Consider the following 25,676-nt stretch of genomic DNA (forward strand, 5'->3'; position numbering starts at 1 on the left):
GGCGCGAATAGGACCAATGGCAGTGCTACCGCAAATGCAGGAGACAACAATAAGATCTGCGAGCTCTCAGCCTTTCGGCACGATCCGGCATCTTTCCCGCACCGCTTTCGACGCCGTCTTTGTCCCCACATCCTTCTGTGATCTCATGCTGTGGTCATTCAATCCATGCGGTTGGCGTCTCAGGTTTGCATGTCAGCTTCCCTGTCTCGGGGCGCATTCTACTACAATTCTACTGGGAGCCGGGCATGATTTCAAACCTCAACCGGCGCGAATGCTTGACTCTATAAGATAGCGAGCTAAGCGTTTGAGATCTTGACCCAGGTCATCTTTCATGAACCGAACACAATTCAAGAGCCATAGTCCGGTCTAGAACTTAAGAAAAATGGTAGACACAGAAGCTTTCGTCCATTAGGGTCCTCAGAGCTAAGTACAGTTTTAGGAGCCAGCAAAAGATGAAGCTTCAGCGTCACAAGCCCCACCGTCCCTTGAAGAAGGAAGGCACAAGGCTTCTCCGAAACCCCAAGCTACCATCACCGACTGGGACGGTCCAGATGATGCTGGAAATCCCCAAAACTGGGGCTCGGCCAAAAAAATCTATGCAACGATGGTACCAGCGCTATATGCGTTCACTGTGTAACTTCCTTGACTTCTTTGCAAATTTCGAAATCTTACGTACCTCAGGCTCCTCGGTGCTTCAGTTTACACTCCCGGGATATCCCAAATATCTTCGAAATTCGACGTTAGCAGGACTGCAGCAGTGCTCGGATTCAGTCTATTTGCGGAAGGACTAGGTGAGTTTGAGAGGTCAGCCCACGGATGGTTCTCTGACAGTATCACCAGCATTTGGGCCCATGATTGGGGCGCCTATCTCAGAAACCTTTGGCCGAAGAGCAATTTATCTCATCAGTCTGCCTGTCTCAATCCTGTTCACAATGGCTACGGGCCTCGCCAAAAATTTCGCAACCATATTGGTGTGCCGTTTCCTCGCAGGAACTTTTGGCGCTCCAGCTGTAGCTGTCGGTGCTGGGACGATAGCAGACATCTGGAACCTCCAACGCGGAGCTGGAGGCCTTGCCACCATACTCTTCGTTTTAGCGCCATTTGCGGGTTCGGCAATTGGTCCCCTCATTGGCGGCTATACTATTGACACGAGGAAAGATTGGCAATGGCTCATGTGGGTTCTGATCCTGGTGGCAGGGCCCGTGTGGTTGATGGCTCTCGTCGTCAGTGAAACATCGAAAAAGGAATTGCTCCGCCGTCGAGCGATTGCGCGAGGTCATACACCACCACCAAAACCACCAACTACAGCTTTCCTAAAGGCTCTGTTTGTCATAACGCTTTTTCGTCCATTGAGAATGCTGATTATAGAGCCTATTGTGAGCTCTTTATCCTTGTACGTGTCGTTTGTTTTCGGCGTCATGTTTGCCTTCTTCGATGCTTACCCGTATGTTTTTCAATCTGTCTACGCATTTAGTCTCGGTCAAGTTGGTTTGGCATTCGTGAGCATTGTCATTGGGTTTTTGTTCGCAGTCCTCACTTCAATTGTAATCAATAAGACCTTGTTTGAAAAATCCAGGAAGGAGGCTGGGCCTGGAATACTACCTCCGCCGGAGAAGAGGCTCTATGTTTCCATGGTTGGATCTGTTGGCATTCCAGTATCTCTGTTTTGGTACGTTACGACTTCTTTCGAATGTCATTGATTTGGACCCTCTAATATTTATGGAAGGTTCGCCTGGACCGCGAAAGCCTCTATTCATTGGATCGTTCCCATTCTTGCAGGGATACCCTTTGGCTGGGGCAATGTCTGTCTATTTGTAAGTGCAATCCTACTCTTTCTGACCTATACAACGCTAGCTAAGCATTAATGCGTGCCAAAGCTCGGCACCACCACCTATTTAATCGATACGTATAAAGCACAGTATTCCGCCTCTGCACTAGCTGCTAATGGTCTCTTGCGCTATACATTCGGTGCTATCTTCCCCCTTTTCACTTTTCAAATGTACTCAAGACTCGGTATTGCTTGGGCTGGCAGCCTCTTGGGGTTCATTAGTATCTTACTTCTCCCCATTCCTTGGGTGTTATACAAGTGGGGCTCCAATCTGCGCAGCAGAAGCTCGTACAAGGTGTGAGGAGCTTTGTGGAGACGTCTTAAACATGAAGTTGATGAGATATTTGCTGAAGCCATCTGGATTTACAGTAACGGCATCAAAGTCATTTGCCACCTACGGTCAGCGGCTTATCTAGAGAGACTAGCTGGTTGGAATATAGATACTATCTGCAGCAATAATTGATGGTTCACTCTCGCTTGCGAAAACTACTAGGTCTTGATCTCTATAATGAAGCACATAGGATCGAGATATTTAGAGTATGGATTATTGGTCAGCTCTCAAACGCAGGAGCTGGTGTCCACGGCGATCGATAGCGACGCAGAGAACACCCTTGTATTGGGGAATGTGAGAACAGGCGGACGGAAACATGCACGTTGATATCATAGCTAACCAGAATTCTCTTCATGGTGTGACACTTAAGCGGAGATGGGCCAGGAATGGCAGCAGCAGAGAAATGCAGGGATTGACCCCACCTGCTCAGGCCGGTTTTCAATATCCGGACAGTCGAAGATCACCGGAGAGACCGTTCCAATCGCTACTCTTACTGTGTTGTTTAAGCTGCATGAAGCCCCGTACGGACGCTACACCTCGGGGACGAATAAAGTAAGCATTACAGATGCGTCTACCGACCAATCGCAACGAGCCGCAAGTCGGGTCCCCACATGCGACTGAATTTGGATCCTTCGACGTGGCCAACTGAATTAATAAGTCTTGCGATCGAGCTGCAGCTTCAGTAAGCGTTCGACGTGATCAACATACGCAGCTGCAGCTTACGCCGAACTTGACTCCGGACAGTCACCCTTCTACAGTCACCTCTGTCCAGAGGCTGGAACTGGAATCGTGGGCGCGAGGTGCATGACCAGCTGAAAATCTAGTAAGCGGCGGAGATGACACAAATGACCATCATTGCCGTCTCAACTCTGTACCTAGGTGGCGTGCGGAAAAGTAAGCCTCGGTGAGCTCCACTCACCCACCCTCTCATTCTCTTCTGGAGGTGCTTCGACCTATGTTCTTTCGCTAAAGAATCACGCCTCATGCACACAGCCCAGTTGTACGAGTCTCTCCGTGCCACGGGAATGCATCTTTGGGCTAGGAGATTCACTGCCCCATAGTTGATTTGGGCAAAGATGCTGATTCAAGTGAAGATGGTTGATACCAAAGACTCAGCCGCTCTGGCGTTTTGCCCCCAATTTGCTATTGTTCAATAAGATTCGGCAGCGGCATTAAGCATTTTATGAAACTGATCTTATGAGTCAGTGGCGGGTTTCCGGGTAGCTGACAGATTAATAGCTGAAGCAACGTGTAGATAAGAATCCAAGTCTTGTTCCCCACCGTCTCAGGTACTTCAAATAGTCTGATATCAGCGCTGATACCTGTCAGAAGAACTTTGACCAACTGTCCAGACGTTGCATTAGGATCCATTCAGAACATACATAGCGTCCTACTCAGCGAATCATGGAGCCAATTGCTCTTGTAGGAATTGGTTTGTCGATTACTCCTTTGTCAGGAATATCTGCTAATGGTTTCCCAAAGGATGTCGCTTACCCGGCGGGGCTTCAGACACGTCCAAGCTCTGGAATCTACTGAAGTCTGGGCGCTCTGGTCAATGCGAGATTCCCAAATCACGTTTCAACGCGGATGCATTCTTCAATAAGGATCCCGATTTTCCGGGGAGTATCCATTCAACAGGAGGATATTTCATTGAAGATGATGTCCGCCTTTTTGAAAATGCCGTATTTGGCATTAATAACCTTGAGGCAAGCTACATGGATGCTCAGCAGCGACAATTGCTCGAAGTGGTGTTCGAATGCTTTGAAACTGCTGGCGCGACTATCCAAAATCTCTCTGGTACCAACGTTGGCTGCTATGTTGCCAACTTTACCACCGATTTTGTTACCATGCAGGCAAAAGGTCCAGAATCTTTCCATCGATATAGTGCTACTGGGTTTGGGCCTACAATTCTTGCAAACAGGATCAGTCATGTCTTCAATCTGAAAGGACCCAGCTTTGTAATGGACACTGCTTGTTCTTCATCACTCTATGCATTGCACACAGCCTGTCAAGGGCTAAGACTTCAAGAATGTGACGCAGCAGTTGTTGCAGGCGCGAACTTGGTTCAATCACCCGAATCATACATAGCGATGGTCAAGGCTGGAGTTCTTTCAGCAAGCTCGACCTCACATACTTTCGACAGTTCTGCTGATGGGTATGGAAGAGGCGAAGGTATCGGTGCATTATATCTAAAGCGCTTAAGCGATGCCATTCGGGAAAACGACCCAATCAGAGGCGTAATACGCGGGACAGCAGTAAACAGGCAAGTGGTGCAACTTCATCGATAGGCGATAATGGTCTAGCTAATTCATTATGGGGAGTAGTAATGGTGCCACACCAGGCATCACATTACCAAGCGTATCTGGACAAGCAGCTGTCATTCGTAAGGCATATGCTGCGGCGGGTCTACCTACAGATGACACTCTTTACGTAGAGGCATGCCACTCTCGAAAGACTTATGTCTTGCTTCAGTGACCGTATACTAATGATTCACTTACAGGCTCATGGAACAGGAACTCCGAGAGGCGATCCTATTGAGGTAGAGGCTCTTTCGTGCGTCCTGCAGCACAAATCTGGTCGCGCTACAATGATTGGCTCTGTCAAGACCAATCTGGGCCATAGTGAGGCCGTGAGCGGCATCTTGAGTGTCATCAAAGTCGCCCTCGCACTTGAAAATCGACTTATTCCTTCCACCATCGGCATTCGTCATCTCAACCCGGAACTCAAGCTCGAGGAGAGAAATATTGAAGTCGTTACTACCTCTACCGAATGGCCAGAAGAAGTAACACCGAGAGCCAGTGTCAATTCCTTTGGGTATGGCGGAGCGAACGCACATGCCATAATTGAGTCTGCGAGTCTTCACGTTCCCGAGGCCTATAGATCCACTCCTCACACAGCCGATAATTCCAACACATATCTCTTACCCTTCTCGGCTCGAACCTTGAAATCTTTGCAGGAGAACGTTAAAGCCGTCGCCAGCTCTGGATTGACTAACCTAAACATCACTGATCTTACATACACCCTAGGATCCCGCCGATCTAGATTCCCGACCCGCGGCTACATGCTTGTCAATCCAAGCAGCTTGTTCAACAGTTCCGATCACGATCTTCAAATACTACGTCCGTCCACAGATGCTTCGCCTCGGTCTTTGGCTTTCATTTTCAATGGTCAAGGAACCCAATATCCGGAGATGGGTAGGCAGCTTCTAGACCGCTTCGCCTGCTATCGTCAATGTATCAAAGACCTCGATACAGCCATTTCACGTTCCTGTCATCCACCGACGTGGTCGATTGAAGGTTAATACGGCCCCTTTTTTATCATATGTTTGGCTAATGGTGTTGCAAGACGCAATCTTAGAGCAAACTTCGACAAGCCAGCTCCACAGAGCTTCTCATTCCCAGACTGTCTGCACAGCTATACAAGTAGCGCTTGTTACCCTCATGAAAGAGTTTGGTATAAGACCAAAATCAGTCATTGGCCATTCGTCTGGTAGGAACCTGTCTTTCCCTTCTCTAAGATTCAACCTGACAACTCCTTAGGTGAGATTGCGGCTGCGTTTGCGTCTGGATATCTGACAGCCGAAGAAGCCATAATGATTGCTTACTATCGAGGGCTCACTGCTTCAGAGCTTGACAGCAAAGGTGCTATGCTTGCTGTAGGTTTAGATCATCAATCCGCGGAACAGCTAATCTCGAGTCTCGATATACAGGACAATGTCTGCATTGCGTGTATCAACTCTCCTAAAAGTACTACCATAAGTGGTAACGTCAGTACAGTCGAACAGCTGTTCTTAGTTTTGCAAGATCAAGGAATATTTGCCCGCAGATTGGAGACTGATGACAAAGCTTATCATTCGCCCGCTATGAGAGTCATCGGTCATCGATACGAGGCTCTCTTGTCTGAGCTCAACTTAGGAAAGAATGCGGATCTTTGCGCCAACGGAACTGTAAAGATGTTCTCTTGTGTTTTGCAAAAGGTGGTCAGTAAGAGTGAGGTGATCAGTCCTCAATACTGGCGAAAAAACCTCGAGTCGCCTGTACTCTTCAGTGACACTTTGGAAGAACTTTTGCTCAGTGATGAGCATCACTTGATCGAGGTCGGCCCACACCCTGCTCTTCGCCAACCTGTGCGCGACGTTCAAGACAAAGCCGAAACGTCTGCAATTTATTTTTCGACTCTTTCTCGCTATAAGAATGACGAACAATCCATGCTGAAGCTGGTAGGCGATATTTACTTGCATGGTCATGAGCCTATCTTCGAGAACGTCAATGAAGTAGACTCCGACTTCTGCCAGTCGCCTTCAAGGCCTCGAGTCTTATCAAACCTCCCCCACTACTCCTGGGATTATGGACCTATAATGTGGAAAGAAAGTCGTGTCAGCTCAGAGTACCGCCAGAGAGCCTTTGGCCCCCACGAACTCCTCGGCTCCAGAGTCCCTGGCGGATCGAAGACCACAGCATCATGGAGAAATCTTTTGAGGATGAATGAAGCACCCTGGCTTCAAGATCACAGGTTGGGGGGGACGACAGTATTTCCTGCAGCTGGCTATCTTGCGATGGCGATCGAGGCTTTACTGCAGGAATGTCAAGCCTCTCATTACTCGTCCATTTTGTTTAAGCAAGTCCATCTGAAAAGCCTTCTAGTCTTGCCTCATGAAAAGGAAGGCGTCGAAATTTTCACGAGCATCAAGCCAAATAACCCCTCCAGCATCACATCATCGAATTCATGGTGGGATTTTGAAATCGCCTCATATGCTGCAAATGTTTCAACCCTTCACGTCACCGGCTCCATCAGAATCTCTACTGATGATTCTCCAATGAAGCCGAAAACCAAATTCTCGGAGGACTCGTTCGAAGAGCAAGCCTCGCGGACGTGGTATGATAAGTTGAATCGAGAAGGGCTTTGCTTCGGGCCGGCGTTCAGATCATTGTCGCAGATCTTCACTGATAGATCAAAAAAGATGTCATGTGCTGTTGCAAAGACGATTCTGTTTCAGAAAAACGATAAGCCTTTTGGTCAACGTTCGAGCTACATTGTGCACCCAGTGAATATCGATGCAATGCTACAAGCTGGAATTATAGCCTCGGCGTCTGGGACTGTCGGTGAACTGCGCAGCAAGATTCCAGTTCTAATTGACTGCTTGAAGATATCAGCCGCAATACGTTTGGATGCATCAAATGACTTTTCCATCCGGGGGTCTTCTGAGAGCGTGGGGTTCGGGACTGCGATACTAAGCGCAGACTTTGAGAGCCGTACAGGTCAGCATCTGATGCAGATGAGTGGCGTTCGAGTCGTTGCCTATGTGGACAGCTTGCTAAACAAGGGGACTGTGGCGGAACGTCATCCAGCATTAAGGATCCTTTGGAAACCGGACATCTCCACATTTGAGAGTACGTGTGTGCCAGAGCTTACAAAATGCATTAGAAGCTTCGCCTCGCAACTTCCAGTGGACGTAGGTAGCCCAGAAGCTCCAAGGATAGCTGCAGCTATAGACCTGTTAGTACACAAGAATCCGAGAATGCGCATCCTTGAGCTCAGCAGTACTGCTAGTAGTCGATTAGCGGGTCTCTTAAACATAATAGGTATCGGACCACCGCAGAAGCGATTCGAATCGTACGTGAAGTGTACCCTCGATCCAACCGGAGGGCTATCGAGTCACGAGGTTGCAGGCAATCTCGCAGCTGATGAGAGAGTTATCGACTTCACGCCATGCAAACTTGAATCGATCTATGACATCGTGATTGTGACATCCGTGGGTCCCCCTGGGAAAGTATATATATTCCGCTGACGTAGTGTGCGTAGGATACTGCGGACACATTCGATATGTACCTAGATCACTTATCTAGCAACATAAGCGTGAATACCATATTTGTGTTCACGACAGGCTTTTCTTTTGATCCATCCTTGTTTGAGCAGCCTCTCGACATACTGCACACAGATTTCGAAGATTCGGACGTGAACATAAGCATAGCAAGACCGTCTCAAAGATTGCACACACTGTTCGAATCTAGCAAACATAACTATATAATGGTAAGCGCATCGAAATTGGGTATTCTTGAAAGCGTAAGGAAGACTAACCACGACGTTCTATCTATAGGTCGTGGCAAATAGAGACAATCCCTTGAATCATCTTATTGCTGCGACATTGTCCGAAGCTCTTGGATTTGACGTCCAGCAATTGTCTTTAAATGAGGGACCATTGGGTACTGTAGCACCGGGCTCTATTGTTATTACAACTCTTGAACTTGAAGAGCCTCTCCTAGCAGATATGACCGACCATCAAATGCAAATGGTCAAGCGCATGATCGAAAATGCGTCAATACTTCTCTGGGTAACAGGTGGAGCCCTCTTCAAGGCCCAACGCCCATTATTTGCGCTCGTACTGGGTCTAGCTAGGACAGTGATGCTAGAACGACCGGCATTGAAAATGCCAGTCCTGGACTTGGACAATACGACTCTTGACTTGGCTATTTCAGCTCAAAACGTTGTACTCGTGCTTAGGCAGGCAATGCACAGCCCCAGCCCCGAGTCCGAGTATCGGCAGCAGGATGGGGTCTTGCATATTAGCCGTCTTACTCCGGACCGCCTGGTAAATCAACAATTCCGACAGACAAAGAACGCCGAGCTCGCCTCGAAGTCGCTTGAGTCAGCCGGCAACTGCCAGCTCAATATTCGAGATGTTGGACAAATAGACACCCTTCATTTCAAGCAACAACCGGCGGCTGCTAGTGAGTTACCAGAGGGAAACCTGGAAGTGCAAGTAAAGGCTATTGGACTGAACGCTAAGGTCTTGATCCTTTGGATTGCTTCACGGGCAAGCACTGACACCTGTGTAGGGCTATTATGCTGTCAGCAGCCGAACAGATACTAAGAATTCTACCTTTGCGTTGGAGTTTAGTGGGATAGTGACCAGAACAGCTTCCAACAATTCAAAGTTCATGCCGGGCGACAGAATAGTTGTAATGGCACCTTCTCAATTTGCGGCTTACGAATGGGTTCCGGAGTTTGCATGCTGCAAGCTGCAACCTCACGAGGAATTTACTGTATGTTGTGGCGCGTTCAGCTTAAAACTCTGTCTGACTTGAGACCGCAGACACTCTCAACCGTTCCGCTTGTTTTTTCGACTGCACTCTACGCTTTGGAAGATCGTGTCTCCTTACAATCAGGAGAAGTAGGCCTCGATTTGATCAAGCGATTGGGGTTGCGCTAATAGGAAGCAGACGATTCTGATACATTCCGCGGCTGGTGGACTTGGAATGGCGGCTGTTCAGATTGCACAACTCAAAGGTGCCGAGGTGGGTCAGACAAGCTTCAGCATGTTCATCTCATTCTTACGATACTGTATAGATCTTCGCTACTGTTGGCACAGACGAAAAGAAACGGTTTCTGGTCGAGAAGTTCAATATCCCAGAGGACCATATTTTCAATTCTCGCAATTCATCTTTCCGTTCTGGTATTCTTGCCGCAACAGAGAATCGGGGTGTTGATGTGGTTTTGAATTCCCTGACTGGAGATGCCTTTCAAGATAGCTTGCAATTATGTGCAGAATTTGGCCGCTTTGTGGAAGTTGGCAAAATGCCTTCATCCGAGTACGGAAGCTTGGACAAGCAAATCTTCTCTCGAGGAGTCACCATCACGGCCTTTGATTTGACCAGTCTTTATTGGTCCAAATCTAAGGCTAAGCGTCAGATCTGGGCAGAGTAAGTGGGCCCTCAGGGGATCCCCGTATGAAAAGATGGCTAATTCTGTCAACAACAGCCTTTTGATCCGCACACTTCGTTTACTCAGGATAGGTGATATTGAGGCAATTAAGCCGTTGAAGATCTTCAGTGCCTCAGAAGTCGTGCAAGCCTTCCGATACTTTGCTCTCGGCACTCGTCTAGGAAAAGTCGCCATCTCTTTCGAAGATCTCCAGACACAGATACAGGTAAGCAACGAGTGTTGGAGATGAAGTTTCATCACTCACAGCGACTCAGGTTCTTCCTATCAAATCCCATTCTACCTTCAGCAACGAAAAGGCATATATATTAGTCGGCTGTCTTGGTGGGCTAGGTCGAAGCATGTCCCGTTGGATGTTGGAGCGTGGAATGCGAAATTTCGTATACCTAGGTCGATCCGGAACCGATAGGCCATCCGCAAAAAACCTTGTACAGGATCTTGAGGCAGCTGGTGCTAACGTGATAGTTGTCCGTGGGGACGTCACAGTTTTTGGAGATGTTGATAAGACGATTGCAGCTACACGTCGAGTTATAGGTGGCGTTGTGCATGCTGCAATGGGTATACATGTGAGGACCCAGATTGACCGACCACTAGCGGAGTGCTGAGCATTGCCATAGGTCTCCTTGTTTACAAACATGCCAATTTCCACCTGGCATCAGGGTATAAATCAGAAGGTCCAGGGCGCTTTGAACCTGCACAACGCTCTTCGAGGACGAGATAGCGGTCTCGAATTTTTCCTCATGCTGAGCTCCATCACTGGGAGTATCGGCACGGCCGCAGAAAGCAACTACTGCGCTGCTAACGCCTTCCTTGATTCTTTTGCGGGTCATAGACGCAGCCATGGATTACCGGCGACATCACTCGGCTTGGGTATGATTTCAGAGATCGGCTTTCTCCACGAGAACCCCGACATTGAAGCCGCGCTATTGCGGAAAGGTGTTCACCCGTTCACAGAAGACGAACTGATCCAGATCATTGATATTGCCCTTACTCCACCACCTGAAGAGCTGGTTTCTGACTTCGATCAAGGCCTCGCTGGGAATCACTATGGCCAAGCTCATTTGCTCACCGGCCTTGAGCTGTATGGCTTCCAGACCATCAGAGATAAAGGCTTCAAGCGGGGGACACAGGTCCTTGAAGACCCACGATGTGCCATCATTGCTGGCGAATTTGCGAATTCAAGCGACTCGGACCATGGTGAAGGTGCCGAAAGCCAGACCGATAATGGCCTTCCTCAAAGCGTGGCCGCCGGTATTACATCTTGCGAGGAAAATGCCGTCCCCAATGAAACATTGCTCACCGCGATTCTGGCAATCGTGACAGAGAGACTTGCTACCCTGCTACTGGTTCCACCGGCTCAACTTCAACAGCATATGCACTTGGCAGAATTTGGAGTTGAGTCCATGCTGGCAGCCGAATTCCGGGGAGACATGGTCCGAACGTTTGGTGTTGACGTCTCATTTGCTATGCTGCTGGATCGTAGAACGAATATAGATATGGTGGTAGACATGGTCGCTGTGGATCTATTGGCTCGCAAGGTCAAGAGTTGAGACATAGAATTCCGCTTCTATTATGTTACGAGGATTGGTAATTGCCCCGCTTGATTGGAGCGGTAATAGTCTGGGTCCACCAAGCTTGTTAGCTCGCTATAATCGGATGGAAGTTACGAAGTACAGAGATAGAGACTGATTTCCAGTGTATTTAGACCGGAGTATTGGAAATGATATGCACTCAATGGTCTCATATCATGTGGAATAATTGTTTATTGTTATATTCTATGAAGAAGTATATAGTAAGGATGGAGGTAATTATCTATCTATGGTGTGAAGTCACACTAAGACTATTTACCACCATAAGACGTAGTTATAATATCTATTTAAAACTTAGTAATATATAGAAATACTAGCTTTCTATTAATTAATTTTAATACTTCTATATAATTTAAATAATAACTAGAAATACTATTAATTCTAATACTCTTATATAATTTAAATTTAGACTATTTCTTCTATTTACTCTTTTTAAATTTAATTTAATATATAAATATAGTAAATTTATTATTAATAAGAGCTTTAATAAGTTCGTTTATAGTTATATTATTAATAAATATCTATTTAAATATAATTACTTCTATTTTCACTTAATTCTATATAAAATATTATTAAATATTAATATACTTAATATATAAGTAAAAGCGAGAGTTCTTAATTAATATAATAGTTATCTAATTATCTACTTTAATTAATATTAATCTATTAGATAATTTAAAGTTAATATTTAATTTATTTAGAAGTCTAATTAATTAAATAGCTTTCTTTATTATCTAGATTTAAATTATATATTTAATCTTATAAGATAATAGTATAATAAATTATTATTATATTAATATTTAATTAATTATTCTATTATAGAGTAAAAATATATAGACTTTAAAAAATTAATAGATCTTTTAATTTAAGACTTAATTAGTATTTATATAATCTTCTAATATATTAATTATTTTATATATAATATTATAAGTTAGTATTTTCTTTAAATAACGAATAACTTATTTAATAGCTATAATATATTTTAAATTAAAGTTATAATTATATCGAGAAAGAATTATAATAATAAAATAGATATTTAGACGAGTCTAAATTATAGGATATATTATCGATTTTATTATTAATTAATATTTCTAAATAATTTCTAATTTAGCTTTATCGACTAGTTTCTCTTATAATTAAATATCTATTATTATTAATATAAAGATAGATATATAGTTAGTTATATTAAATCGTATAAGTATTTTCTTTAAATACGTTATTTAAATAATTCGAACGATTCTCTTTTTATAATTTCTCTAAATTTTTATATCTAAACGAGTAAAGGCCTATAAATTAAATTTATAATCATTTTTTTGATTAGAGCTGTCGAGTAAGTAGGTAAGCGATCTTTGATAAGCGAACTTTGATAAGCGATATTTGAATTCCTTGCACTTTAATAATTATAGGATTAAATTTAATAATTCTTTTTTTTCTAAAAGCTTATATTCCGTTCTATAATTTAAAAAAAAAAATTCTAAAATCTTAATAGAAACTAAAAAAGTTATTTTAAAATTAAATAATGTATATCTGATTAGAGCTATCCGACTGTCGAGCGAACTTTAATAAGCGATATTTAAATTCCTTACGCTTTAATAATTATAAGACTTAATTTTAAGATTATTAAAAATTCGGAAAGCATAAACGACGTTTTAAAATTTTAAAAAAAATCTCAAAATTTTAATGGAAAACAAAAAAGTTATTCTATATGGTAATAATATATATCTATTTTTTTTAATAAGGGAGAAGTAAGAGAGCGAGGTTTTAATAGTTGCGAACGCTAATTTATTTACTCGCGATAACTTAGTCGGTCTAGTTAAAAGGCGTAATAACCTTAAATTTATAATTAACTATATATATAAATTCAAGATTTTCTAATTAATTCTATCTTATTCTTTTATATATATTAATAGTATAAGTATAATCTAAGATTGATTATAACGAATTACTTATAAAGGTCTTATTTAAGTTTCGATATTTATTTTAATTCTTTTAGATTATAAATTTAAATATTATTTATATATATATTAACGATAAGTTATATTTTCTTATTAATAAAGAGTAAATCATCGAATTTAATAAATTTAAATTCTTTAAATATAAGAAAGTCTTATAGAGTAAAGTATTATTCTTATAGCGATTACTTTAAACTATATAATATTCTAAATAATAGATATATCTTATTATTCTTCTTTTTATACTCTTTAAATTATTTTATATAAATAATTTTCTTTAATAATATATTAAGAAATATAATAATAATATTTATTTACTTATAGTCTAGATTATAATATACTATGATTATAAATAATATCTTAAATAATATCTTAAATAATATAAATTTAATAATTAAGATAAAAAATTAATTATATTTAATATTATAGATTTATTTAAAATCTTAATTTATTTAGCGTACTTTATAAAGAGTAGAATTATTAAATTTCTTCTTTATCTTATAGATCTATCTATTAATAAGAATTAGCATATTCTTTATTCTTAAAATAAACTTCTAAATATTTATTATAATAAAAGATTATATCTATTTATCTATAGTCTTTTTTTATTATTTAATATAAAAGCTAGCTATTATCTATTTATAGATTAATAACTTAAAATTATTAATCTCTATTATAATTTAATAATATCTTATATTAACTATTTATTAAATAGTAATAGTAAAATTAAAGATAAGATCGAAATTATAATAATCTAAATTTTTATAATTTAATATAACTTACCTATAGTATAAGCGTTTCGATTTAAGAGTCTTATTATATTTAATATAGATAATAACTCTCTAAACTTATATTTTAATATTACTTCATTTATTATTTAAAAGAACTTTCTAAAAAGATATAGAAGTTTATTTTAATTAAGAATTATATATTATATTAAGATATAAATCTAGATAAGTAATAGAGTTATCTCGAGATATCTCTTTAATATCTTTATTATTAAATTTTTCTAGATTTATATTACTATCTTCTATATCTTTAATTTCTTCGATTTCTTTAATATTTCTATTAAAAAGAATATTTCTAATTTTATTTATATTAATAAGACTTATATCGATATTAATAACAATCTTAGATATATATTAATATACTATAGAGTTATTCTCTATATTAAATATATCTATTATATTATTATTAATAATCTCGACTAATTAATAGTCTATATTCGAGACCGCTATAATTATTATTTATAATTTATTAAAATCGATATAGAAGAATTATTTCACTTATCGAGTAATTAAATTTTATATTTAAAAGATATTTATATCTTTATAATTAATTAGATAACACTTCTTACTATATTTATCGAGCTTTTTATACTTTTCTTTAAATATATATATTTAAATTATATAGTCGATAATCTTTATATAATTAAGATATAATTATTCATTTATTTATATCTTATATAATATTATACTCTAAAGATAAGTAATAGAACTTCTATTCTTTTAATATATTTTAATATAAAGTAATTTTAATTATAAATAGCGAAATAACTTCGAATTAAAAAATATAGCCCTTACTTTATTTATAATAATTCGATTTTATATCTCGCTAAATTTATTTTATTTAGATATAGAGAATATAATAGACTTTTATATAATTTCGAAGTTTTTAAAATATTCTTTAAATTTATTATTAATAAATTCGATATTATTATTTAAACGAACTATCTTAACCTTATAATCGAATTTATTTTTTATTTAAATTTTTCAATTACGAAATAACTTAAAGATTTTATTTTTATATTTATATATAAAGTATTAGATTTAAAAAGTTAATTAATTAATTAGAAATATATAATATTTAGCTCTATTAATAAATAATATATTAATTTTTCTCTCTAAATCTATATAAATCTTATTAAATTTTTTAAGTATCTCGTATTAAATTTTTTTTTAAAATCTTTCATATAGATTTAGTCTTAAAATAGACCTTATATATTAATCTAACTCGAGATTTTTAAATTAATATAATACTTTTACTTATATTAATTAATTTCTTAAAATTTATCTTATTTAAATATTCTATTTAATAATATTATAGCTTAATAGCTTTCTTATTAAATATTAAACTTATTATTAAAACCCTTATATTTTTCTAAATAAATATATAAATCTTAATTATAGATTATAAGATATTAAGAATATAGATATTATTTATCTTCGATACATTATTAATAAGCTTACTATCTTAAAAAATATAATAATTATTATTAAAAAAGATAATTTTAAATTCTTTTTATATAATTTAATTAATCGAAAATAATTTATATATAAAATTTGAAATATATAAGACTTTACTAACTTTTATAATATTACTAGATCTATTCTATAATAGCTATTTTATTTTAACTATATTATAATTCTATATTTAAATAATAATTTTATTAATTATTATAATATTTATACGATATAGCTAGTAGTTAATAAACTCGTTTTTATTAAAAAATATATAATTAATATAACTTAAGTCTATTATCTATTTATATATAATAGTAGATTAATTATTTATATATACTATATAGAAGAGAAAGTAAATTAAAGATTTATATAATAATTCGTTAATTATTTCGTTCTCTAGAGAATTAGATAAAGAGTTAAGAATATTTTTAATCTTTTAATTTATCTTATTATCTAATTTTAGATTAATATTAAATTAAGATATTAACTAATTCTTTATATTCTCTTATAATTCTTATAATTTAACTATTTTAATTAAGAGATAATTAAGAGACTTAATTTTAAGCTCTTTATTTATTACTTCTTTATTTAATTTAGATATTAAGCTATTAACTAAGTAATCTTAATACTCTTTATCTTTTATAATATTTTTATTATTAATTATAATATAGATTATTATTAAAATATAAGTATAATTTTAATTTACGAAATTATCTAATCTATTAATTATATTAGCTATATTCGCTTTAGATTTAAAATTCGAATTATTATTATTATTATTTCGAAATTAATTAGATATCTTTTCGTTATAAAGAGTCTAGTAGCTAAATAGCTAGTATTTTTTCTTACTTCTATTTAATAGTAATAAATACTTTAGATACTTAGATATATTATCTAATCTCTTATAGTAAATATTATTCGAGTTATTTAATAGAAAATTAAAGTTATAATTATTATACTTATTATTATTTCTATCTTAATCTTATTTTAAAGTATTACTTTTATATTCTAAATTATTATTACTTCTAAAGACTTTCTTATTCTTTTATTTCTTCTAATATTTCTTTATAATAATAATAATAATTTATTTCTTATTATCTCGCTTAAGAAGATAATCTTCTTTATAAAGAAGTATGATAATTTTATTAAAGTCTAATATATTATTAAGTTATATAATAAGATAATATACGAAGTTTTTATACTTTTTATTTAAATTATTTAATAATAAAGTAATAAGAATTTATTTATTAATTAAAGCTCTTATACGCTTAAGATTCTTAAATTATATATAGATTAATAATATAAGTCTTAATCGAGTTATTATTATTAAATATAATAATATTTTATAATTTTTATAACTTAATAAAGCGAAGAATAAATTCGAAGTTTATATAGTCGATTTAAAGTTTAATCTATCTTATTATAACTATCTCTTTATCTTCTATTACTTTAATTAATTTATTTTTATATATTAAATAAATAAATTTTAATACTTAATTATTAAAATTCTTTTAAATCTTTATCTCGATATTATAAATTAAAATCTATTAATTAATAGATCTCGATATAATAATTTTTATATAATAAATTCTATTAGCTAGTATATTCGTAATAATAACTTTCTCTAATAAATTATCTAAAAATAGTATTAATTCTAATTTTACTACGTTCTATAGATTGTAATTAGTACTTTAAGATACTTTTTATCTTCTTTAATTAAAACTAATACTTTTTCTACTCTTTAAACTTTAGAAAATTCTAGATCTAAGTTAATATAATTATATATATATTAAACGTCTATATAATTATCTTATATAGCTATTTATAGAAAAAAGAATAAAAGAGTAAATAGAAAATATATAATAAGAATATAAGAATATTCGTTTAACTTTTATAATATTAAATTATTAAATAGATAGATATTTCTAGTTAATAGTATAGAGATTACGATAGCGAAATTTCGAGCTTATAATCTATTAAAAATAATATATATTTAATAATCTTATATTATAAAGAATAGTTATTTATTATTATATTCTATAAAGAAGTATATAGTAAGAATAGAGATAACTACTTATTTATAGTATAAAGCTACGCTAAGGCTATTTGCTACCATAAGGCGTAGTTATAATATCTATTTGGAACTTAGTAGTGTGTAGAAATGCTGGCCTTCTATTAGCTAATTCCAACACGGAGTAACCCGCCTACATGCTGTTTTCTTATGGTCTTCATAGTCTTTCAAGATAGAGCTTAGTCTGAAATCGCAACATATTATAATACTGAGTTTCGGCTTGGCGGCCACGGAGGCCAGGGAGGCTCGCGTCTATTCTCGGTGTCACCCATTAATGCAACACCCCCATTAATGCAATACCCTAAAATCCGACAAATTCGGCGCATCGAGAGGGAGGATGCGAATACTGTGTGATGCTGATAGAAATCTGCCCCCCACTCAGTCCTTCGCTTGAAAAACCCACGCGGGGCGGCCGCTTTAGCGAGAGCTCCTCGGTGAACCCACTCGATCTCTTATCCTTTTACGATACTCTTACATTCCGACATTCTTTCATTCTTTTATTCTTCTATTCTTTAATCTCTTTTTTTTTTCTCTTCTTCTTTCTTATTACTCTATATTCTTTCTCTCCTTATTCGAGTTTTTAAAGATAGTGAATCGAAAACGAAACGTTAAAATAGCTTTAATATAGATTAATTTAGATCTCTTAAAGAATATCTCGAGTTATTTAGAGCGCTATTAAGACTAAGTAAAACAACTAGAGAGTAATTACTTTTCTTTTTATTATAAAGTCTTACTTAGTCTTAAGAATATTAAATTAATCTAAAATATAGCGCTATTCTATATTTAAGCGAAGATTAAATCTCTTTATTAAGACTTAATCGACTTATTTTCTATTTTTTATTTAGAAATTATAATCTTTTATATAAAGTTTTAAAACTTAGAAGTTAAGTAACTTATAAAATTTCTAAAGTAAAAAGTAAAATAATAAAATCTAAGTTTTATTAAAGACATCTTTTTAAGTAGTTAAATAATTAAATTAGATATTCTCGCTTATTAAAGATCTCTTCTCTCTTTAATTATTACTTTTAAAAACTAATAATAATATACGTTAAGATATTATAGCGAAAGCGAGATCTCTAATAAGTATTTTAGAGACTCTTATAAAATTAATATTACGAATAAGTTAAGCTAATTTATTTAAAATAACTATTATTTTAATAGATATTAATATAAACTTATTCGAAAAGCTATTAATAGATAATAAGAAGTTAAAAAATAGTTAGTAACTCGTTAATATTATTAAAAAAAATTCTACGTTAGTTAATAAGTAGTTATCTACGTATCTCTAAAATTTAAAATAAAATAATTAAATGAAGAATTTACTAGAGCGGAGAACATAAGCTCTTAAAGCGAAAAAAAAGAACTTTCTCTCGTAGAACTTAAGCTCTTAAGTTATTATAGTATTTGTTAGAATTTCAGATATGTAATATATAGAACAGACGGATTGATTCTCTAAAACCTCTTCGAGGCCAGATTCTAAATACAGTACAAAATCAGGTGGCTGGAAAACATGGTGGCTGGGATGCGCGGAGGCCAAAAACATGGTGGCTGGAATACGCGAGGGCTACATTTCGACACTCCCCTACAGCCACGCTCCCAGTCTACCCAACAAGAAATGAAGCTATACACAACTCCCATCAACGATAAAGGCTATTCCAGCCTGAAACAACAACATCAGGCCATTCCAGCCTTCGACAACAATAGGCCATTCTAGCCTCAGCAATAGGCCATTCCAGCCTTCGACAATAACAAGCTATTCCAGCCTTCGACAACAATAGACCATTTCAGCCTTCGATAAAAATAGGCTATTTCAGTCTTTCAACAACAGCCTCAACAATAACAGGTCATTTCAGCCTGTTATGATAGTAGGAAATCAATTGCTATCACTATTGTAAATTCATGAGTTAGGTGTAAGATATTGAGATTTTATAAAGAAATCTATTAGAAAGTAATACCTGCTAAGGCGCTAATATAGCGCCATCTTCTAATTCTTTATTCGTTTCTACTATATCTATAATAAATATTAATAAATAAAAGAAAATAACGCCTTCGATACTTAATATAGAAAGTAAAGAAATTTTTTTTTTTAAATAAAGCACGATTTTTAAGTAGTAGAGAATAATCTATTCTTTAACTTCTAATAAATTATCGATTTAATCTTCTAAGTTATAATCTAGTTTAAATTCTTATCTTATATTCTTCGATTAGTTTTATAATATTCTTAAGATTATCTATATTATATTATATTCTATATTTATTTTCATAATTCTTTTACTTAATTAAGTACTAAGTTTTATCTCTAGACTTCTATTTTTCTAATAAAATTTCGATCTCGTAGATATCTATAATAATATTATTTTTCTCGATTTTAGAAGTAATAGTAATATAAATATATATATAAAGATCTTCGTTACTAGTAGATTTAACTATACTATTAAAATAACTAGATAAATTCTTATTAGAAGAAGAAAGTTTAAATTAATAAATAAGCTTTTTAATCTTATTAAGAATCTTAAAGGGGCTAACTCTCTAATTATGAAGTTTATGATTATTTAAGTTAGAGATCTTATATCTATAGTATAAGCGTAAAAAAACTATATTACTCTTAGATATATTAAGAGCTTTATATACGTTATCGTAGTATACCTTAATTATAATATTAGTAAAGATTATATAATTCTCTATTTCCTCTTATTTTATCTATTATAAATAATTAAAATCTTCTTATAATAATTTAACTTATAATTTAAAAGTATTATAAATATTAAATTTATAAAGAAATTTATTCGATAGTATATCTATAAACTAATTTTTAGAATTATTAAAATTATCTATAAGATATAAAAATAAAAGTATTTAATTAATCTTAGAATTAGCTATAATAAAGTAATAAAGCGCGATTTCTATAATCTAATTCGTATATTTAGATTATCTATTAATCTAAGAATAATAAACTATAAAAATAAGAATCTCTATTTCGAGTTTTTTAAATATAATTTACTAGAAATTTCGATATAAATTTAAAATCTCTATTTCTAATTATAATTAGTAAAATATTTTATTTATATTAAATTAAAATAGTAAGTAAAAGTTTAATCTACTCGATAGTAATATAAATCGTTTTCTCTAATATAATTAAAGTACGCTTAGAAAACTTATTTATAACGATAAATAGATAATTATATTTATTAGCGATTATTAAAAATATAATTATAAAATCTATAATAATAATATAAAATAGAATTCTCGGCCTATTAATGAAAATTATATTTTTATAAAATTTATAGTATTTAGTTTAATTAAGCTTATATTTTAAAGAGTAATTTATATAATTCTATAGATATTTTACTAGATATCTTATATAGATAGAATTAACGATTTAATTATAAGTTCTATAAAATTCGTTATAATACTAGTAATTATATACTAATTCGAAGATTTTTCTTTCTAGTATATTTAATATATATAATTTTTTACACTCGTTATTAAAGTTTATATAGTAGATTAATCTTATAGCTTAAAGCGAAGATCGAGTTAATAATTACTTAGATCGTTAGATTTCGAAGTAGATTCTTAAGCTTATTATAAAGCCTTATCTAATTTCATAGTAGAATTATATATCAATAATAAGATCTCTTTAGATTAATCTAAAGTAGCCGTAGTAGCTTTCTTAACTACTTTACGAACTATTTTAGAAATCTTATTTTATTACTTATTCTTAAATCTTAATATATTCTTTAGAAAGTTATATCTTAAAGCTAATAAATATTTCTATTAAAATAATATAATAGCTAATAAATAATTCTTAAGAAACTAAGTTATTAAAGACGATAATCTTAATTTTAACTACTTATTTATATAAGGCTTCTAATATTCTTAAATTATTCTTTATTATAGAAGTAGATTCGTATAAATATAAAAGAATACTAGATCTATTATTTATCTTATTAATCTTATAGTTAATAAAAAGATTAAATATTAAAAGATATTGAGAGGTATATATTAGACGTAGATTTAGTTTATTTATATCTAAAGTAATAAGATTAATCTAATATAAAATTAACATCGTAACTAAGTAATCCGTGAAAATAACTATTAATATCTTTCTAGTAGATTCGATTATATAGCGTACTTTCTTAATTATCTACACTATATTAGCAACTTCTAATTCTATAGATTAGTAATTCTACTTAATCTAATTTAATATTTTATTAAAAAATATAATTAACTATATATTTATTTATAAAAAGAATTTCTAATTTTTAACTATATAATAGATTATAATAGTAAAATCTTATATCTTAAAAGCGTCTAGATCGATATATAGTCGACGATTAAAATCGAAATAAATAGAAAAATTAGAGTAAAAAAGATATCTTAAAGATTCTAGAAAGCTTTAACTTCTACTTTTATAGATTTATAATAGAAAGAACTAGAATACCATTTTTAAGTATAATCTTTAATTTTTTTAGAAAAAATCTCTATAAGCTTTATCTTATATTATTATAATAAATTAAGATATTAGATATAGCGTAATATAGATAATTATAGTATTCTATAAATTTAAAATATATTTTAAGTTTTTATATTAACTTCGAAAATCGTAGCGAGATAATAGCTTATTAATTAAAAAGATATAATATAATATAATATATTAATCTATTATATTATACTCTAATAAGATATAAGATATTAATATTTATATTCTATTATATCTAATACGATATAAAATCTTAGCGATATATACTATAAGATAATATATTTATAATATTATATTATAAAATAATATATATATAAGATATTTCGATTAAGATTTCTATATTTAGAAGTATAAGTAGCTATTCTAGTTATTATTCTAATTAACGACTTAATAAATTCGATATAATAGCTATTATTAATATAGTTATTATTATTATAACTATTACTATTATAATTATTATTATTATAGCTATTACTATTATAACTATTACTATTATAACTATTATCGAAATATAGTCTTCGCGTATCTTAGTTTATCTATAAATCTGAAAAATTAATTTTCGTACGATTTTCGTCGAGTTCGTACGATTAATACAATTTAGCCTATTTAGTAGACTTTATCTATATTTAAACTCTTTTCGTTAATTCTACTAGTTTAGTAACTTTAAAAATTTTTAATAACTTTAAAATTTTTACGTAATATACTTTAATATACTCTAAGTACTATTCTATATATATATAATATTAATATATATTATTATTAATATATATATTATTATACGCTATATTAAAGTATTACTTACGCGATTAATTTTATTAAATTATTTAATTCTATAGCTAAATTTAAATTAGCGTTAATACTTATTATTATAAAATCTTATCGTTATAATATCGATTATTAGAACTTTTCTTTTTTTATATATATTGCTATTAAACTAATAGAACTAGCGAAAAGATTAGAATAGTTACTAAATCGACGGAATTTAGATAAATTCTAATTAGATTTACTAATCTAATAGATTTTATAATTTCCGCGATATACGCGCGATTAGCAATTTTAAATTTTATAGAAACTTTTCAGATTTATAGATGTTATCGTATTTTTTAATTATCTAATTTTATATTATATTTAAAATCTAATCTCGAAGAGATTTTAAAGAATTAATTCGTTCGTTCTATATATTATATATCTAATAGTTTAATAGCTATTATTATTTTAATAGCTACTATTATTATAACTATTATTACTATAACTACTACTATTATAACTATTATTATTTATTATTTAAATAGTTTATTATTATATAATAGTTATAATAGTAATAGCTATTATATCGAATTTATCGAATAAATATAAATAAGAATAAATACGATTAGTCGTTAGCTAGAATAATAATTAAAATAACTACTTATACTTCTAAATATAGAAATCTTAATCGAAATATCTTATATATATATTATATATTATTTTATAATATAACGAGTAAAGATCTATAAATTAAATTTATAATCGTTTTTTTAATTAGGGCTGTCGAGTAAATTTTAATAAGCGATCTTTAATAAGCGATATCTGAATTCCTTATCTTTAAATATCTATAAGACTAAATTTAATAATTCTTTTTTTATCTAAAAGCCTATATTTCGTTCTATAATTTAAAAAAAGAATCTTAAAATTTTAATAGAAAATAAAAAAGTTATTCTAAAATTAAATAAGTCTATCTATTTTTTAATTAGTGCTATCCGACTGTCGAGCGAACTTTGATAAGCGAACTTTAATAAACGATATTTGAGATCCTTACACTTCAATAACTATAAGACTAAATTTTAGAATTTTTACGTCATTAAAAAGCGCAATCTTCGCTCTATAATTTAAAAAAATAATTCTAAAATTTTAATAGAAAGTAATAAAGTTATTAAAGGGCTTAAAGTAGAGTAAGAGATTTTGATAGTTGCGGATACTAATTTATTTACTCGCGGTAACTTAGTTAATCTAATCAAAGAGCGTAGCGAATTCGAATTAATAATTAGCTATATATATAAATTTAAGAGTTTTATAGCTTAGCTCTATCTTATTCTTTTATATATATTAATATTATAAATATATTATCTTATAATATATATCGCTAAGATCTTAAACTTATATTAAAAAAAAGATATAATATTTAACTCTATTTATATTATACTCGAATACGATATAATATTACTTAATATAAAATATTTTATAAAATATATTATATCTTTTTAACTAGTATAATAGCTATTAGCTTTTTCTTAAAAGTAGAAAAATTTAAAAGATCGACTCGCTATTCTAATAGAGTTATCGAGAGATAATTTAAAAATAATTTCTTAAGATTAAGACTAATACGATATTATCGAAAGAGAGTAAATATTTACTATAAATATTCGAGATATTATAATAGTGTCTTCGAGAATATAATTATATCGTCCACATATACTCTAGCAAAGTCTCGAAGTAAACGAAGAATCTTATTTATCTAGCGTTGCACATAAGAGAATAATTCTTTTATTCTATAAGAGTAATATTATACTATTTTTATTCTTAATAGAATATTAATATAAGCTTATATCTATCTTTATAATATATATAAAATTAATAAAAAAAAATTATTATCTATTGTAGAAATATATAAAAGTTTTACTATAGCGAAAGTAGTTAATATATATAAAAGAATAAGATAGTATTAAATTTAAAAATCTTAAATTTATATATATAGCTAATTATAAATTCGAGATTATTACGTCTTTTAGCTAGATCGATTAAATTATTATAAATAAATAAATTAGCGTTTATAATTATTTAAATTTCTTATTTTACTTTTAATCCTTTAATAACTTTATTATTTTCTATTAAAATTTTAAGATTATTTTTTTAAATTATAGAACGAAGATTACGCTTTTTAATAGCGTAAAATTTTAAAATTTTAATCTTATAATTATTAAAGGATAAGAATCTCAAATATCGCTTATTAAAGTTCGCTTTTCAAAGTTCGCTCGATAGCTCGGATTAAAAAATAGATATACATTATTTAATTTTAAAATAACTTTTTTATCTTCTATTAGAATTTTTTAATTCTTTTTTTAAATTATAGAACGTAATATAGACTTTTAAATAAAAAAATAACTACTAAATTTAGTCTTATAAATATTTAAGAGTAAAGAATTTAAATATCGCTTATTAAAGTTCGCTCGACAGCTCTAATTAAAAAATAGATATATATTATTTAATTTTAGAATTACTTTTCTTTTTTATATTAAAATCTTTCGATTTTTTAAAAAATTATAAAGCGTAATTTAGATATTTTAATAATTTAAGAATATTAAAATTTAGTCTTATAATTATTTAAAGATAAAGAATTTAAATATCGCTTATTAAAGTTCGCTTATTAAATTTACTCGATAGCTCTAATAAAAAAAATAGATTATAAATTTAATTTATAAATCTT

The 25,676-nt window shown here is 32.1% G+C and overlaps 2 protein-coding genes across 2 annotated transcripts; both read left to right on the forward strand.

Moving 5' to 3' along the window:
• Window positions 1–932: 932 nt before the first annotated feature.
• On the forward strand, window positions 933–10,483 carry HO133_003432 (uncharacterized protein; the record flags this gene model as incomplete). The annotated part of the gene is made up of 13 exons (XM_037294354.1): window positions 933–1,669; window positions 1,727–1,814; window positions 3,399–3,426; window positions 3,642–4,414; window positions 4,660–5,353; window positions 5,699–7,929; window positions 7,962–8,189; window positions 8,257–8,946; window positions 8,996–9,202; window positions 9,380–9,454; window positions 9,507–9,859; window positions 9,948–10,086; window positions 10,136–10,483. 13 exons carry the CDS (start codon window positions 933–935, stop codon window positions 10,481–10,483), a joined length of 6,591 nt encoding a protein of 2,196 aa, XP_037149735.1.
• Window positions 10,484–10,513: 30 nt separating this feature from the next.
• Window positions 10,514–11,428, forward strand: HO133_003433 (uncharacterized protein; the record flags this gene model as incomplete). Its single annotated transcript, XM_037294355.1, has 1 exon — window positions 10,514–11,428. One exon carries the CDS (start codon window positions 10,514–10,516, stop codon window positions 11,426–11,428), a length of 915 nt encoding a protein of 304 aa, XP_037149736.1.
• Between the last annotated feature and the right edge of the window lie 14,248 nt (window positions 11,429–25,676).

The sequence above is a fragment of the Letharia lupina genome, assembly GCF_014066315.1.
Source record: "Letharia lupina isolate WasteWater1 chromosome Unknown contig_17, whole genome shotgun sequence".
In the NCBI taxonomy this organism is placed as follows: Eukaryota; Fungi; Ascomycota; class Lecanoromycetes; order Lecanorales; family Parmeliaceae; genus Letharia; species Letharia lupina.